The 18,995-nt window shown below is 39.3% G+C and overlaps 1 protein-coding gene and 1 pseudogene across 7 annotated transcripts in view; one reads left to right on the forward strand and one right to left on the reverse strand.

Moving 5' to 3' along the window:
- Nucleotides 1-18,995, reverse strand: part of MTHFD2L (methylenetetrahydrofolate dehydrogenase (NADP+ dependent) 2 like) — a 127,809-nt gene that overhangs the window by 18,520 nt on the left and 90,294 nt on the right. For 3 of the 6 annotated variants that reach the window (XM_082728592.1, XM_082728593.1, XM_082728594.1), the window contains 2 exons: nucleotides 8,645-8,770; nucleotides 7,287-7,720 (listed from right to left, as the gene is read on the reverse strand). The exons of 1 other annotated variant lie outside the window; for it this stretch is intronic. In XM_082728592.1, coding sequence (XP_082584718.1) covers nucleotides 7,455-7,720; nucleotides 8,645-8,770 — 392 coding nt within the window. In that variant the 3' untranslated portion in view covers nucleotides 7,287-7,454. Of the gene's footprint in view, nucleotides 1-7,286; nucleotides 7,721-8,644; nucleotides 8,771-18,091; nucleotides 18,306-18,995 lie in introns of those variants that run through there. 2 more of the 6 variants (XR_014311147.1, XM_082728595.1) reach the window with 2 other exon arrangements.
- LOC309863014 (small ribosomal subunit protein eS1 pseudogene) lies at nucleotides 10,890-11,647 on the forward strand (annotated as a pseudogene). Its single transcript has one exon. The product of its transcript is annotated as a small ribosomal subunit protein eS1 pseudogene (transcript).

The raw sequence follows: 18,995 nt of genomic DNA on the forward strand, positions 1-18,995 counted from the left end.
TCAGTAAATGGGTCAGGGAAAACTAAAGAACAATACATAGAAAAATGAAATTGAACCCCTGTCTTTTCTGCTTACAAAAATTAAGTCAAATGAATTAAAAACTTAAACATAAAACCAGATACCATAAAATTTCTAGAAGAAAACATAGGGGGAAAGCTCTTTGACACTGGTGTTAGAAATGATCTTTCGGACACGACACCAAAAGCAAAGACACAAGAACAAAAATCAACAAGTGGAACTACATCCAGCAACAACAAAAAAACCTTTCTGCACAGCAAAAGAAATGATCAACAAGATGAAAAGGCACTCTATAAAATGGGAAAAAATATTTGCAAATCATGTATCACATAAGGGGTTATTATCCAAAATACCTTATAAAAGTACCTGAAGAATGAAACAACTAATAAACGAAGGGAAAAAATCCAATTAAAGGGGCGCCTGGGTGGCTCAGTGGGTTAGGCGACTGCCTTCGGCTCGGGTCATGATCTCAGAGTCCTGGGATCAAGTCCCGCATTGGGCTCTCTGCTCAGCAGGGAGCCTGCTTCCTCCTCCTCTCTCTCTCTCTGCCTGCCTCTCTGCCTACTTGTGATCTCTCTCTGTCAAATAAATAAATAAAATCTTAAAAGAAATCCAATTAAAACATTGACAGATGACACAGACATTTTTCCAAAGAAGACATCTGAATGGCCAATTAGTACACGAAAAGATGCTCAACATCAGCCATCATCAGGAAACTATCTGGCAAGGCATACACACAAAAACCTCAGGACTTGAACCAGGAGACATGCAGAGTCTGTGTGGGGATCAACAGATGGGCTTTCTCACAGGCTTGTCCCTCATTCCTGCAGGTTTGCCCAGAGTGTACTTACCTAAAGCTGCCTAGAACTACTACTACTGTTCTCACTACTAGAGTGTCTTTAGGGAGTGCCTGGCCCAGGCCTTTGATCTCCAGCAGAGCCTCAGAGCAGTAGCAACAGCCCCATCTCTTGAGGCTGGAAGGTCCTGCATCTTCTGCAGGTTCCCATCTGAGGTTTCTAGCCCACTTCTTGGCCAAATGACCCAATTCAGTCAAGGCTGGCCTATCCTCTGTTGTTATTCTACGTATCTAGGATCCTCGCCTCACCCACTCTGATCTATCCTTGGTACTCTAGGAACCTGTTCTCAAGAGGTAGGTCACCTGGGGCCAGTATGTGTCACAGCAAGACCAACAGGGCAGAAGGAAGCTCAGGGATGACCCCAGCCGGCTCCCCTCCTAGGAGCTTGCCCGAAGCAGACCTCATGCTCTCCTGACACGCCTCCCTGTGTGGGTTTCTCTTTCTTGTTTGGTCACGATAGGTGGTAATTCATACGCCTGTCCTATTCGGGACCAGTTGTCGATGGCATCTGAGTCAGGGTGAGACCTAGATCTATTCCCCTTGCTATTTTTCCGACTCCTGAATATATTGCATGGCATGCATTTCAGTAAAAGCATGGCTTAGTGAATTTGAAGGGCTGCACAGAAGACATCAGTAATGATCAAGAGATCAAAAATAAGGCCAGTAAAGAGACCTAAGAATTGGAAACCACAAAGGGACTCGATTTTCAACATGGCATGAAGTTGTCAAAAAGTGTCTAGTTTTCAGGCGCCTGGGTAGCTCAGTTGGTTAAGCACCCAACTCTTGATTTGGGCTCAGGTCATGATCTCAGGATTGTGAGACTGAGCCCCATGTCAGGCTTTGTGCTGGGCATGGAGACATGGGATTCTCTCTCTCCCCCTCTGTTCACTCCCCCACACCCGCTCATATGCACGCTCTCTCTCTAAAAAAAATAAAAATAAAAAACAAAAGTGTCTAGTCTTTACCAATGATTGAATAATAAAACTAAGCTTACTTAGAACTGATGACATTGTGGTGAGATTGTACTATTCACATATTGCAAATCTACATATACTTTATCTACAGAGTTCATGGTTAATACTGGAAGATCTAAGCCAAGGTATCTTCACTGACATTGGGCGTCCACTAACTCCACAGGAAAGAGCTGATCAGTGGATCACGCTTTGAAACTGACAAAAAAGGAAGCAATGAGATTGTATATGGAGGTTTTCACAGCCAAATGAATTAAGGGTAGACTGAATGGTGTGTGGGGGCTGGATGAAGAAATCTCCCTCTATTCCGAGTAAGAGATCAGTTCTCAAGTTCGCACGTACAGAATGGATCATTCTTCATCCAAGCATGACTTCCCATCTAGAGACTATGGATGGATTCCACACCTCTTTCCCTCCCTGCGGAGTGGACCTGTGGCTATATTCTGGTCAATTTTCTTAAAGAGCAGCCACTTGTCTTTATCTCTCTTTCACCTTTCAATGGAAGAAAACATGGATAAGGAGGCAATTCAACTTCAGCTGTGTAGATAAGAAGAGAAGGCTCAAGTGGAACAGTGTTATGGGCTGAGCTTTGTCTCCCCCAACTTCATACGCTGAAGTCCTAACCATCAGTACCTCAGAATGTGACTACATTTGGTGATTAAGATGATGCCATTAGGGTGGACCCTCATTTAATATGGCTGGTGTCCTTGCAAGAGGAGGAAAATTGGACACAGAAATATACAGAGGAAAGACAATGTGAAGACAGGGAGAAGTTGGCCACCTCTGCGTCCTGGAGAAACAACGCTGGTGACACTTTGATCTCTGACTTTTAGCCTCCAGAATGGTGAGAAATAAATTTCTGTTATTTAAGCCACACGGCGTTTAGTACTTCCTTATGGAACTTTTATCAAGTGAATACAAACAGTTTGAAAAAAGAGTTATCCCTGAAGGAAGAAGAGCTAACTCCAGACGTTAGCAGGAGAGAGCTAAACTAGCTGGTTGAAACACATCTCTTTTGGGGTCCCTTTGTAATGACTACTTAACCTATCCTCCAGTATCATCCTTAGAGGGGGAAAAACAGAAACAGCATTTAAAAAAAGAGACAGAGTGAGGCAAACTATGATATATTCACTAAACATAACCAGGAACCAGGGCTTCCGTGTGGAAAACAGCTGATAAAAACCTAAGGGTATAAGTCACATATTCCTCAAACTACCTAACATAGGCACACAAGATATCTGGAAGCAAGTACAGTTAAAAAAAAAAAAAATGGTTGCGTCAGAGTAGACACTCTTTTCCAAATAATGTGGCTTCTCTACTTTTATAATTTAAAACTGTTTCATTGACACTGTAATGTACCTTTAGACTTTTCTCAGTAATTTCTATGTATTCCTGTTAACTTTAAGTCAGTGGACAGAATTGCTCTTAGACATTAGCCTCACCTATTCTGACTTTGAGAAAAGCTCCATATTGGTCCTACTTCGTTCCTTCCTCCTCAGCAGTTCTTCCCAGCATTGTCTTGTTCCCTGCGTTGGTCCAGACAAGGCGTGCGGAGGTGTGCTCAGAGACGGAACACAGGGAGGAGAGATGGGAGCGAAGAAGGAGCGAGACGTTCCAGTTCCTTTCGTTCCACTGCAGTCCCTGAGGAATCCATCATAAAACTGAAGCGAAGCTACTAAAAGCTGCCGAAGATTATAGAAACATCTGTGTGGTAGCCACGAGGTGCAAATGAGGCCTGAGAATTTGCCAGCGTGAATGAAGTTAGCTGAATTAACAGCACGGGAAGTCAGTAATTAGATCGTTCGGCTCACCGAATCCATTCAGCGAATTGCAGTCATAAAAGCAGTATAGTTATGAGCTTGTCCAGTGCTCCAGACGGCTTCCCAGTCAGAAGTGATTTACAATTCATGCCACATAATCTCTTGTTTCTACCTTATAAAGATACACTCTTCTTTGTGAGAAATGCATGAAGTTTCTTTCAAAGCTGCTAGTAGAAAGTGACCAGGTGAAAGTAGATAGGTCCAATTGTTTTTATTGCTATTTTTAAAAATCTGTATAGCAAATCTAAATTTTTCAAGATAGATTATTTATTGTGTGTTGTTTAGTAAGGAAAACAATTCTTAGACACAAAATAATTTTATCACGGATGCTTTTAAATACTGTTTCTTCATGCAATGCCTTAAATTAGAGGGGAGAGGCTCATTCAGGTAATAGAAGGGGAAGGGTGTGCATTTGTCAAATTTTGGAAGCAATGATGAACTATCTTGAATGCTATAATTAAGGAACAACTTAAACCAAAATAGCATTTCAATTTAGTAATAACTTCAAGGCCCTATGAACTCCTCAAGGCATGCAGAGAGGAATGGTTTTGTTGGTGTTGTTCAATGACCTATAAAAATGTTTGTCATAATATTAAAAACTCTCTTCCTATGGTTTGTACATGGATAGGGAATTGAAAATAGTAGGAAAACATGTATTTAGTATGCCATAATTTATTGAAAACATTAGAAACATTGAGAATTAATGTGTTCTATTTATTTTCAAAGACTTATCAAGAGTAGTTTGAACAGTGTTTTGTGTTCTTCTGCTTATACACCATGCAGTACTGGGTAAGTATCTTCCCTACTCCTTGGGGAATTTTAGATTCCTTTCCAAATCTGAGTCTGCTTCCACCATTTTGTACTTTCCCTTTCAACGTCACGAAAGAGAGTTCTTTCAATGTGAAGATTTACGCCAGCACCGCTTTCCTCGTTTTCGTGGGTGAGCTCGCCTTCGCTGAGTTCCTCCAGCTGTGTACCCAGCACCTTGCCAAGGGCAAGTGGTGGCGATCCCGACATCCCATGTCACCTACTTCAAACTCTACCGTCCACATCACTGCTTTCCATTTTTTTCCTAGCACTTCCCTCGGTCTGGGATCTCTTTTTGCAAAATGTCATGTGGCTTACTAGTGGGGGTCATCTGAACCAAGTAAAGGTGTACCACGAATGTAAACTGAAGGAAGGGACGTCATCAGCTGCTGGTCACAGGGCACATCGGTTATTTGCATCATGATTTGCAGGTGGAAGAGTGAGCAGAGGAGTGCACACTGCCTGTGGCTACAGTTAATACGGCACGCTCCCTGAACTCTCAACTGCTTTGTCCTTCCGTCCCTAAACCGCGGTAACTGGAATCTGGGCCCATTAGACCAGGTAGAGTGAGGACAGGTGGATGTGGATACTGTTATCTAGGCACTTTTAGAACTTACTATCACACATGTCCTGGGGGAAACATAAAGGAAATAAGTTTGTGTCTCAAAACTAAAGTATTAACCCAGTGAAATACAGAATAGTGGAGACAACACAGGGTTGAAATTCCAAGTGCCTGGCTATGAACCCACAGTGTCCCATCATGCGTCAGCTGAGGGATGATGGCCAGGCTCCATGTTCCTCTGTAAAACAGGGGATAACAATGCCTTATAGGGTTATCATAAGGATTAAATGAATAATTCAGGTAAAAGGTTGAGAAAGGACAGTAAGCAACTCTCAAACACTATTATTACTAAATGAAAAATAATTCCAAATGATCTGAGAAGAGGGTGTCCCCATGTCAGAAAGCTTCTCCCACCTTCCTTACCCTCCATATAATTTTCTACTAGATCTACCTGCCTCCTCTCTAGGAATATTGGCAATTTTATGGCGGAGGCGTCACACGATTGTTGGAGGACTGATGAATGGAGAGACCATCTTTTCTCCCTAGGCCACCTTGAGTCATGACCCCCATACCAGGCCACCAGCTCAAGAAGGGCTACTCGATTCTATTCTGGGCTCTGGAGAACAAAGAGGGAAGGAAGCAGAGAATGGAACAGAGGGAAAAATGAGAACGAGAAACACTTGTAGATGAAGGAAGATGCATCTGTTGCACATTATATCTAAATTAAAACAAACCCCTGACATGAACATCAAAAAGAAATATTTAGGGTGATTTATGTCACCTTTCGTCAAGAACTATAGTATAGGGTAAGGGAGCTCTCATGCTGTGTCTGATACAAAATATCACTCATAAATGAGGAGCCCGATTCAAAAGTGAGGCTGAAACATCTAATAATACAGCAGATTACTGGTAGGCATCCACATTTTCTTAGAAAGCAAAAAGACAAAATGCCTCCTGGTTTTACAAATCATTGAATTTACATTATTTACCTATTTCTGCTATTTCCCTAAGGGGGACAGTTAATGAAATTATTCTTTAAAAATCGTTCCCACCAAAGGCCATCCTGTTTCCCTTTACTAGCGAGCTGCACATTTCTGAAAGGACGACTTATTTTCGCATTTGACTTTACTGGCATCCACTTGTTTCTGTTGGCTGTACGGTTAGAGCAAAATGCTCACCGATACTCACAAAGCAACCGCATTCTTCCGAGGGCACTTTGCAGCCAAGTGCTCCCTCTAAGTTCTGTGGCCTAAGCCAAGTTCAAGTTCCTCCCTCTCAGCCGAGGGATCATCCCTCACCTCAGGTGAAGTCCTGATGAACAACCTGAAGAGCAACTTGTCAAAACCCATCACCCGCCTGCCCCTCTGGGTGCCTGAGTCATGTCCTCGCTGGCAAGGCCTTCTTGACCAAGTCTGGGTCTTCTTAGGGTCCTGGGTCTACGAACCAGGGGCGGGGAGCAGGAGTAATATAATCCAGCAGATGGGCATACCTTATGACAGGATTAGAAGACCCTGACCTTCCAAAGGTGGCTGTGTTTTTACCTACTCATTCGGGTGCACTCAGCTAAACGTCCAAGGTCCAAGATGCACCAAGCGTTAGGGCTGGGAAGAGCCTCTGTTATCACTGTTGCCATTTAACTGGTAACATCGCCAACAACCAGAGAGCACATCAAGTTCCTAGGTTTAAAAGCACCTCCCAGTCTCCCAGCCTGGTGTTCTTTCCCGGTTATCTTATATCCTTGTTTCTTTTTGCCACTTCCTTTTTTTAAAGTGTCATTATATATTTAGATACCCTTAACTGCCATTCAGTTTAATAGATTCTACCAAGTGGAGGGATATGCAATCTGAGGTATATTATCTATGTGTGACTAGTCACACATAGATATGAGCATATGCACACACCCCAAAATGCCCACTTTTTTTTTTTTTTTAATGTTTGTAGAATACCCCCACAAGCCAAAGAACCTTCTGGGCTACACCTAAGAATGCACGGAAATTGTCTGAGACCCATGGGCAAGCACATGAGAGAAGGGTCCTAAAAGATGTGTTGAACTGCTGGGGAAGCTTGCCCTACCAGCATGGTCGAGGTTGTGCACTGCAAATATCTGCTTTTCTTGCCTCATGCTGGGTTCTGCCTATGCTACCTGGGTACATCATAAGCGTACAGTGATTTTGCAGTAAGTGCGTGGTAACTGTAATGTTATCAGGAAGCAGAATGACCGTACAAGGATAAGAAATAAAATAAGGTCAGGTTTTAAAATGAAATGTTTCCCTTACTCTTTTTGTGTTGAGAAATTCAAATAAATCATCAATACCTGACATTATTGATTGGACATGACAAATGAAATAAAGAAATGAGGTCACTTCCTAAAGAGTTTGGCACATAGACGTGACACACAAATACACACAAGCGCCCATGGTCACATGGAGAGCCACACTTCTTCACAGGAAGTTCCATCCCTAGCAGGGACCGCGGGAATGACAGCCTGTGAGGACAGCAGTGTGTTCTCCCCACTATTTCTTATTTGCACTTCTGTCCCCACAATGTACTGCAGTACAAGTGTCCTTGGAGTTTCTTTTCTTTTTTTAAGCACCAGGCTCAGGCAGTATGCTTGGGTGCCTGGGTGTTTGGTTTCAATCAATACCATGCTTGGACTTGGGTAAACCACTGGCTGATGACCAGATTCTAAGACAAAATGTAAAATTTGGAATTACTTTAAAAAGGGCATCATCTATTATTCTTTTCAGTTTGTCTATAAAGACACAGGTATAGTTGATACAGTTGTTGACATGGCCTTGCTTTTTTTGGCCAGATGATCAATCCAATATAGATAGTATTTCTAATATGAAAAAAATCTCCATTTACTTGACTAAATTCATATCTTATGGGACATCTAAGATTCCTAGATTATACTGAAAACCTGAATGCCTATAAGCATTTGATGAAGATATTGGAAGGAAAATTGGATTATGGGGAAACTATCTTTGCAGGGGCTCAGTAGAGATAAGGCATGGAGTTAGAATTGTTTGTTACTATTCATTTGATGCCTTATCTCCATCAATGGCCACAGAAATGTTAATCTAGTTCCTCTTCCTCATCCCCTTTAAAACACAAGTAAAGAATGTTGTCTTGAATTAACCAGGTAACTCTCTAGATTTGAAATATTGTTAGGATTAGCAAACACATCCCAAGATGCCTTCTGGTTTTAAGAGTGAATGGCTGAAGATACAGCACAGAGGGCAAAGGACAGAGACACACTTCAAAAAAATCAAAATAATGCCTGGTACAGTAGGCCAGCTGAGTTCTTTCACTAAAAACCTGCATTATAAGTTTTAGTCTTAAAACTAAATATTAATGGTGTAATTATATTTTTCTCCCAGAAGTAAGAGGAGAAAAGAAGAAATGAAGAAAGGAAGAAAAGAAGGGAAGAAGGAAGAGGGAGGAAGGAAAGGTAGAAATAAGTGATGATTACACTCCTGTCCCTCAGAGGAAAGAGGTGCAGTGTAGTTAAAGCCTGCATCAAATACAAAGGTTCTCTTTCCACTATCAAAATCTGCAAAGTAGAATTTTTCATTTGCTTCACTCCTAAAAAGAGATAGAGTTTATTACCTTCAAAGTCCACATCTCCCACCAATTTTGTCTTTCCCGTCACTGGGTCATGGACGTAGTTGATACCCACATCGATTACAGCAGCACCTTCTTTAACCATATCTGATGTAATCAACTTTGGAATACCTGAAGGCAAAACAGAGTTGGAAAATACTTCACCTTCATCCTTGAGCATAGCAAAGGTTTATATATCTAATGTTTCATTGTCATGGGTTTAAAAGATGTACAGAATACACTGTTTCTAGGAAGAAATGTGATCATTTGATCATTTCTTGATCAAGCAGAAGAAGAAAGGCACATGGTGGCTTCTGTGCATGAAATCCTGCCTGGATTGACCCTTTCACCTCTGAGATTGCTACCAGACTTCTCCAGATGGGCACCCAGTGGAGTAGCATCCTTTCGTATTTCATGCACTGTAAACATAACATGGGGGCCTTTTGGACATGAAGCAGCCTCCTGTCCAGGTTGGGTGGAGTGAAAACTCTTTGGAAATTGGAGGTAGAGAAAAGGAAGGGTGGAGTGGGTGGGGGAAGGTGAATAAAAAGAAAACAATGAGATGATAATAATTTGAATTCTCAGGGTTGTAGTAAATAGTCAAGTACTGCACACGTCATGGTGTCACATCAACTCTAAACACAATGTTACCTTGGAATTTCTTTTCATTTTTTCTTGGTTTCTTTGATTCATTATGTTTGTATATGACTTGGAAAGGTATATGATATACTCAGCTCTACTCACTATTTCTCCACTGCAGTGAAAGATAACTTACGTCTTACGTTGCCGTTCATTTTCTAGAACGATTTTCTTAACTTTATTTCAAGTCTGACAGTGCCAGCTAACAGGGGTTAATGTTCCAATTATTTTTGTTAATTACTAAGATACCATCCCCAAACTTAGTGTCTTAAAACAACACTTCATTATTACATTTCACGGTTTTGTGGGTTGACTGAGCTCAGGAGTTGGGTCTTCTTTGGGGGGTCTTTCATAAAGCTGGAATCTGACGGTGGCTAAGGCTGGAGCTATCCCAAGATGTGACTGGGCTGATTGTGCAAGATGGCTGACTCACAGGGCTGCACTTGCTGTTCGTGCTTGGTGGAGCTCAGTGGGGGCTATCAGCTGGAGCACACAGACGTGGCCTCTCCTGTGGCTTGGGCTTCCCGGCAGCTGGCTTCCAAGAATGAGTGTTCCAAGAAACAGGGACCAGAAGTTGCCACTAGCTCAAGGATGGAAACTGGGAGCTGGCACAGTATCACTTCTGTCATATTCTATCAGCTAGCCAGTGACAGAATTCACTTGGATTTCAAGGACAGAGAGTCCACTTTTTAGTGAGAGGAAAATCAAAGATTTTGTGGCCATCTTTATAACCATCGTGTCTAGGAGGTGATTTACTCATTTTCACATTCTACATCCCTTGGAAGAAAAAGACACATGCTGTGTTGTCAGAGGTTTTCTGCTACATTTAAACTATTAATTTAAACATTCCATGGGGTGCCTAGGTGGCTCAGTCATGAAGTAGCTGCCCTCAGATCAGGTCGTGATCCCAGGGTCCTGGGACTGAGACCCGCATTGGGCTCCCTGCTCAGCGGAAAGCCTGCTTCTCGCTCTCACACTCCTTTGATTGTGTTCCCTCTCTCAGTATCTCTCTGTCTCTGTCAAATAAATAAACACAATCTTAAAAAAATTAATAAACATTTCAGATGGCTTAAATGTCACTTTGTCGACATATGATTTTTAATACAAATAAGAATTTAAAGGCTGGGATGCCTGGATGGCTCAGTGGATTAAGTGTCTGCCTTCAGCTCAGGTCATAATCCCAGAGGAGTCCCACTTTGGCTCTTTGATCAGTGGGAGTCTGCTTTTCCCTCTGCCTGCTGCTCCCCCTGCCTGTGCTTGCTTGAGCGCTCTCTCTCTCTCTCTCTCTCTCTCTGGCAAATAAATAAATAAATAATAAAATCTTAAAAAAAAATTAAAAGCCATAAGGAAATGATCGGAGCTAAAATAGATGTAGCTATCTGATAGGTTCCTCAACCATGTAATAATATAACCAATGAGGCACTGATGTTTGAAATATGTTATTTCTCTTGCTTTCTTATCCTAGCCCATAGAACTTCTTCTTTTTTATCAGGTCTAGCATAGATACTAAGTACTGTTCTAAAGATAGTCATAAATCCTATTTCTTCTTGGAATCCAATAGAAAAAGAAAACATAGCCTTTTGGCTCCCTGAGCAGTGCCACGGTGGTCAACAAGAACAAGCACCTTATGAAAGGTGGCAAAAGGGAGCCAAGAAGAAAGCGGTTGATCCATTTTCGAAGAAAGACTGGTATGATGTGAAAGCACCAGCTATGACCAATGCAAGAAATTTTGGAAAAACATTAGTTACAAGAACACAAAGAACCAAAATAGGATCTGATGGCCTCAAGGGCCGTGTATTTAAAGAGAGCCTTGCTGATCTGTAGAATGATGAAATTGTACTTAGAAAATTCAAGCTAATTACTGAGGATGTTCAGGGTAAAAACTGTTTTACTAATATCCATGGAATGGATCTTATCCACAACAGGATGTGCTTCATGGTCAAAAACCAGCAGACCATGACTGAAGCTCAGGTTGATGTCAAGACTACTTTGTCTATTTTGTGTTGGTTTTACTGAAAAATACAACAATCAGATTTTGCTCAGCACCGACAGGCACACCAAATTCAGAAAAAGATGATGGAGATCATGACCTGAGAGGTGCAGAAAACAACTTGAAAGAAGTGGCCAAGAAATTGATTCCAGATAGCCTCAGGAAAGACACAGAATGGCCTTGTCAATCTATTTATTCACTGCATGATGTTTTTCTTTGTTAGAAAAGTAAAAACGCTGAAGAAGGCCAAGTTTGAGTTGGGAAAGCTCATGGAGCTTCACGATGAAAGTAGTTGTTCTGGAGAAGCCACTGGGGATGAGACCAGTGCTAAAGTTGAATGAGCTGATGGATGTGAGCCACCAGTCCAAGAATCAGTTTAAAATTGAGACTTTTAGTGCTCACAAATTAAATAAATAAATAAATAAATAAAAATACCTTATTGAGGTATTTAATTTCTAATCATTCTTTTTATATAATCTAAGCTTGGTGAATCATGTTCTGAACTGCGGGTGGTGTGAACTTTTCTGAACTGTTGTATGGATTTTATCCATTGTTCTTAGTTACTGCAGAGCTCCAAAAGGGTAGTGATCTATTTTAAGCTGTAGTGATCTGAATGGAAGTTGTACAGATGGTTAATGAAAGTAAATATTCTCTTTAAAAGGGAAAAAAGGACATATATATTGATATATGATATAGCTGCAGGAAATATTTTAAAGATGAAAACGTTGATGAAATAGGTATTAAAATCCAGCTACTATGCTTTTGAGAAAGATCCAAATTTCTCTCCCAGCTGTAGTTGTTCATTATGTTTTCTTAGAGAATATCAGACTCACAATAATCAAATGAACAATTTTCAAAATAGAAAGAAATGCATGCTTGACTTTAGTTCTCAGGAAAATTACAAAATGGAAAAACCTTAAATACATGATTAATTTTTTTTGAGGATGACATCAGATATGTCCATTTTAGAAAAATCTAGAAAAAATCTTAAGTTTAAGATGAAAATAAAAATCACATAATCATGACATTCAAAGATAGTAAGTATATTTTTATTGTTTTTCTAGGATATATAAATATTTATATGTTATATATAAAATATGATACCTATAACTTTGCCAATATTGTGTTTATGTATCCTACCATTCTGTCATTAAAATTAAATTGTGAGCATCTCCCTATTTTATCAATTATTTGAAACTTAAAACCCACATGAAATAATTTCTTATATAGATTAACATAATAAGTTATACAGTTCTGAAATCTTTCTAATATTTTGCTATTATAATTAAATGCACTGATGATCATTTCTGTTCAGAAAACTCTGGATGATTTCTATTTATTTATTAATTAATTAATTTATTTTTAACTTTTAACTTTTTTTGTGTGTGTGTGATTTTATTTTATTTTTTCCAGTGTTCCAAGATTCTGGATGATTTCTTAATTGCAGCATCAAATTTGACAAAAATTTTCACTAAACCCTTATTAACATGATGGAGAAACATGGTTGGATAAAAGCTCTCATTGGTATGTCAGGAATAGTTAAATAATGTTTTCTAAAACTGTTGATCAATGCATCTGTAAGAAGTTCTATAGAGGTTTTCTATGAAAAGTATTTGTTGGTGCCATTTAAAAAATTTTTTATAAAGAACTTGGAAGAACACACTGGCACCATGATGATGATTTCTTCTTTGTTCTCCTCCAGGTCTATTTTCTGCCTTTCTCTGCTCTACTCTATTCTGGGCTAATCTTACAGAGGTCTTGCATTCTTCTGATATCTCTTGGAACCCTGTGACAGCCATGAGAATAAACTCAAGATAGCCTACTGGATGATACAAATCCTGTGGAGGAAAGCTGAGTCATTTCAGCTGAGGCCATTGTAGACTAGACTCTAGCTAACCAGCTGAAGGCAGATGCTAGAGAAAGCTCAGTCAAACTCAGAAGAAACAAGCCAAGATCACCATAACTGACCAGCTGAACACAAAATAATGAGAAATTTTAATAAAAAAAAAAAAAAGGTGGCTGTTTAAAGTGATTGAGATGTTTTGGTTTTTGAACACAGCAGTAGCTGCACAGCCTATATGTGTAAATGAACAAAATCAGAGCAGTTAATACGTAGCCCACTTTGGGATGGCGACTGTAAGTAACAAGAGAATTTAAAGAGGAGATAAATGTATAATTCTGACCAGGTGTTGCACTTGATTAAAAATTCATGAAAGGGGCACCTGAGGGGCTCAGTGGTTAAAGCCTCTGCCTTTGGCTCAGGTCATGATCCCAGGGTCCTGGGATCAAGCCTCACATCGGGTTCTCTGCTCAGCAGGGTGCCTGCTTCCCCCACCACACCTCTGCCTGCCTCTCTGCCTACTTGTGATCTCTGTATGTCAAATAAATAAATAAAATCTTTAAAAATAAATACATAATTAAAAATTCATGAAAAACCAGATGCCCAGGTAGCTCAGTCAGTGGGGCATCCTACTTTTGATTTTGGCTCAGGTCATGATCTCAGGGTTGTTGGATGAAACCCTGTGTCAGGTGTTGGGCTGGACATAGAGTCTACTTGAGATTCTCTCCCTCCCTCTCCTTCTGTCTCTCCCCTCTTCCTTCTCTAAAAGAAAAATCAATCAGTCAATTAATCAATTAGGCTATTCTAAGGCAAACAGAGTCCAGATACAAGGGTATAACGTTTTCCACTATGTTTTCAGCGGAGTCTCTCTGGAAGCACTGGTTGAATTCTAGAGGCTACTCTAGAGAAGAATGATTAGAATGGATCCAGAACTCATGTCATGTGGAGCAAGTGCTATCAAACTAGTTGGTTTAACTGTTTACTACCAGTCTGCAACAGGGTAAACAAGCTCATGCCATGATGTAAAACAATTCTCTCACTAAACACACTGTTTAATTCAGCAAGCTTTCTTTTTTCATAGCAAGGCTCTCTCAGTGAAGGAAGCAGGATGCTGATGTATATTCCAGCTCAGGAGCCTTTTCTCCTTGTGGACCTGTGGTTCCCAGAGGGTAAGAAAGAGTCATGGACCAGTATACTGGTCCACACACTGAATACCTCTGAAATAGAAGAATGGTTGAACAATCTAAGGCTGCTTATCTCAGGAAAAACAAACCAAAGAAACCAAACAACTGAAAACAAAAACAAAACCCAATAATTGTGGTAGTGTCATCAATCGGTTAAACTGAATAGGGTAGATTTACTCTAAATGTTTTCAGAAGTAAGAATGAAAGAAGGAGGGAACACAGGGAATAGCCTTCAGCTCATTACAGAGAATATTTTAAGAATAAGAAAATGTTCCACATAAAGATGTGTAGATATATAAAATGGAATACTATGCAGCCATCAAAAAGAGAAACCTTGCCATTTGCAATGATGTGGATGGAACTAGAGGGTATTATGCTGAGCGAAATAAGCCAGTCAGAGAAAGACAATTATCATACGATCTCTCTGATATGAGGAATTTGAGAGGCAGGGCAGGGGTTCATGGTGGGAAGGGAAGGAAAAAATGAAACAAGATGGGACCTGGGAAGGAGACAAACCATAAGAGACTCTTAATCTCAGGAAACAAATGGAGGGTTGCTGGGGAGTTGGGGGAGGGACAGAGTGGCTCGTTATGAACACTGGGGAGGGTATGTGCTATGGTGAGTGCTGTGAAGTATGTAAGACTGATGATTCACAGACCTGTACCCCTGAAGTAAATAATACATTATGTTAATTTAAAAAATAAATAAATCATACAAACCTAAAGAAAGGAAAAGAAGAAAGAAAGAAAGAAAGAAAAAAAAAATGCTTTACAATGAGAAACTGTATAATGCCCTTATTCCTCACTAGAAATATTCACAATCAGTTAAAGAAGGAATTGATCTGGGAAGGTTAGTAATGCCTTCCATTTCTATGATTCAAACATTGTCTGTTATATAGTCAAATTAAATGTCCCTTTCTTTCTCTCTCAACTAATTCATTTCTGATCTTTGCAGAATCAAGGATCTGATTCTCATCCTATCATTCTATTAAAGAAAAGAAAAAAATAATATAAACCATATTTAGTGCTCAAATTATAACAAATGTACATATAAAATCTGTCTCAGATATTATAAATACTCCTAGGCATCTATCTACATTGTTGTCTTGTAGAGGCAAATGATTGGAAGTATAAAGTTGTTCATTAATTATATATTTAAATACACTGAAAAGAAATTTCTTAGACAAGATGTACTTAGTTCCCCAAGTATACAAATGTGATATATTTAAATTCTTATATTTGATGACAGTGAAATAGAATTAAAAGCTATTTAAATATTTGCTAAATATTTAAACACCAACAGGTTTTAAATGCTATTAGGATGTGGAGTCAGAGTTTTTTTTTTTTTAAGTTGAAAATGAATAGTGATTTCAAATAACTATTTCCTATGAGATTTATTTATCTATGTATTTATTTATTTATTTTGCTGATAATTCCATGGAAACCTATCCTTAATTCTTATATAATTTGAAGGCTCAAGCATTGTATGTGAGAACCGAAACCATCCACACCCACATAGCTTACTGTATACATTAATATGACTTTACTATTCCACTGTCTTCATCAACATGACTATTATTCCAGGAAGCTCTTGCTCAGAAAATCGAAGTTGTAATTAATTTCACTGTCCTGGGAAGTTATTAAGAAACTCATTTTAATTAATATCTAATTATTTAGCTTTTGAGTAGATAGTATCACATGACTATTTGTTCTCCAAGACCCTTGAAAAATCCTTGCTTCAAAATCCTTTACCTTGTTGTACCTACCAATCCTAAACTTTTGTATTATGTTCCTTACCCAATCCTATGCAAGCCTACACATTGAAAGACTTGCCTTAAAACTAATTCCAACATCTAAAGATCCCAACTTTACTTCCATACTCCAAGACACTACTAAGGTAAACTGGCTCCCAGGGAGTTGTTGGGGGGGGGGGGGCGAATCCCTGATTTGTGGAATTTGATCATTTCTGTGGTATAAAAACTCTTCTATGGCATAAATACCCCTACCATAGGACCTCAAGATGGCAAGTGACATCAACTGAACATGGAATTAGAAAGAGATGCTCAGAATTAACCTTCACAGGGTTGATGATTGTAGGAAGGTCCAGGACACCACTCTTCCTAATAGACCGCCAAGACAGTATCTTCCCACAACTCTGTAACCATAAGCTTAGATAGTTTTATCAATGGGTTGTTTGGGTATTTAGGGAGAGCCAAAATTCAACAATAGTGGAGATCCACGAAGATCTCATCAGTAACCACTCTTGGCCATGATTCAAGATCTCAACTCAGAAACTATGGGTACTTCTGTGGCCTCTTGAGCCTCTTGCTGGGATAGGGAACTATTGGTCTCCCTGGAATGATGAAGTAAGTCTTTTACTGCGTCTGAACTTTGGTTTATTTTATTAAAGCTCCCCAAATGCTGAACTTATTTTGTCTCCAAGAGTAAGGAACCCTTTTTAAGAATCCTTTGATTACTTAATCAGTTAAAAATATTTTATCCTTAGTAGAGATCAGTCTCACTACTTAAAATGAAATTTGCCTATGTCCCTGTCATTTTTGTTGTATCTCTACATGGGAGAAGTTCACAGGGAGGAGATGTGAGTAACCTGGATAAATCCATTCTTCAAATCAGCTCTAAGAACTGAGAAATTCAGAGAGTGTCTTCTGAACTTTGGGAAATCCTGTGGAAGAACTGTGCCTCAGGTCACTAAGTTAAATTTCATGAGGACATTCTTCATAAAACAAGAACCTTGTTTTGTTCGTGCAATTTCCCCAAACCTTTGTGTTGGGGGAGAACCGCAAATTGGTCAGGTTTGCAACTGGAGAGGGGCCAGCCATTAGATGTGGGGGAGTGAGGCACAAGGTGTACAAATAGCACTTTCAACTGACCAGCCTCAGACTCTCCTGGATTTGCCTCACTCTAAAACCAACACCATTCTCCCCTCTGATACAGACTCCTGCTTCTGACATGCATTTATACCATATCCCAAATCCTTATTACCTCTTTCTAGATGGCATCATTTCACCAAGGATAAATGAAAACTATAACAGCCATTCTAAAGAAATTTTGAGGTGAACAAAAGTGTTCATTGGAGAGGTTTTTTTAGGACCTAAAGGAATAAAATTCCATCCATCCAGTGGTCTGCATTTTTTAATGTTTTTGCAGAAGTACTCAAAGGTATTCAGATTCTGTAACTGTTCCCTTAAAAGATGTTTTGGCCATGGCAAACAAAAGATAAGAACCTAAAAAAGATCTGTCTTCTAGATTCCTCCAAATTTCAACACAACCCTAACAAGCTTCATCCTATTATTCCTCTTCCCTCAGCTATTTCCGCCATTTCCTTCCAAGTTGTTCTTTTAGCTCCTGGCTGGCCAGAACCCCGCAAAGTTAAATCCCCCACAGTACACGGAAAACTGCTTTGGTTTTAAGATCTAGTCTTGTTCTGAGCTGAAAGCCAGTGTTAAAGATTTTCCGATACCTGGAAAAGTTTTGTTTTCCAAAATAAGCTAAAAGTTAGACTTAAACTAATAGAGAATTGACTGTTTCTTAGAACATTCATCCTCCTAGTTAAAAATCCCAGTGGGTGAGGATAGAGATTCATTCAGAATTTTAGAGCCAGAAATAGAATGTCCGTTTCCTTTCCATATAGCAGCAAGCTCAAATTCGATTTTGTCTTTATGCCTCCCAAGGCAATATATTTTGCTTTTAGATCTCTATTTTGTTTTCTTTCCTGTCCCTTTAGTTCATAATAATCAATACTTATTTGCGTTCTTCTTAAGATATCAACACTATACCTACCTGGGTCATTACGCCCAGAGTTTACCAAGGCACTTCGCACTTTTCCCAAGCCCTCAGTTAGGGCCTCTAGAATCCCAGGAATTCTACGCTTTCATTCAGATGACGATTCAGGGAAGAACACCCATTTCAGAAGATAGGAATCAGAAGCTGAATTTGAAGTTTCTAACAGTTCAAAGTGCTTTTATGTTATGCTGGTCCAGCAGCAGATATCTTCCTGAAGTACATACGACAGAAGAAACATTACAAGTTTAATAAACTAGCTATTAGATTTTACAGAAGCATTTGCTGTTGCAAACTCCTACCTTAATATTTAATAGTTTTCAAAACTCTTATCAGTTGTCCAAGTTCCTGATAAAACACTTCAATTCTATATTCTGGGATATTCAGCAACATATGAAATTTAATTGCCATATACTTATGATATCATCATTAAAAAATTCCAGCTTACAAATATAATTATATACTAAAGCCCAAGGCAGGTTTACAGAGGAAGGCTTGTGTGTTTTTTCCCCAAGCCAATTAATCCATCTATGAATTTATTTCTGAGAGAAAAAAAGACATAGTATTAAAACATTTTCAGAAATAATTGGGATAATTATTTTAGGGTAAACTTTTCTCATCAGAAAATTTAATAAGAGGATTTCTGACATGTCTAAGATTTCTCTCTTGTGGGTGGAAATCTCTGATTGGTAAGTAGGCTAACCCTTGGGCCAGCTACACTGAATCACGCTATTTCAAAAGCTATGAATTTCTTACTAGGTGACTCCAAATCTGTTATTGTGTGAATCCTTATATGACATATGTGAAATAAATCACCAGTGTTTTCTTTGTAAAATATAATGAATAAACGTAAGACCTTAAAAACAATGCCACCATGGGGTGCCTGGGTGCCTCACTCAGTTAA

Source organism: Mustela nivalis (assembly GCF_964662115.1).
Source record: "Mustela nivalis genome assembly, chromosome: 4".
Classification (NCBI taxonomy): domain Eukaryota; kingdom Metazoa; phylum Chordata; class Mammalia; order Carnivora; family Mustelidae; genus Mustela; species Mustela nivalis.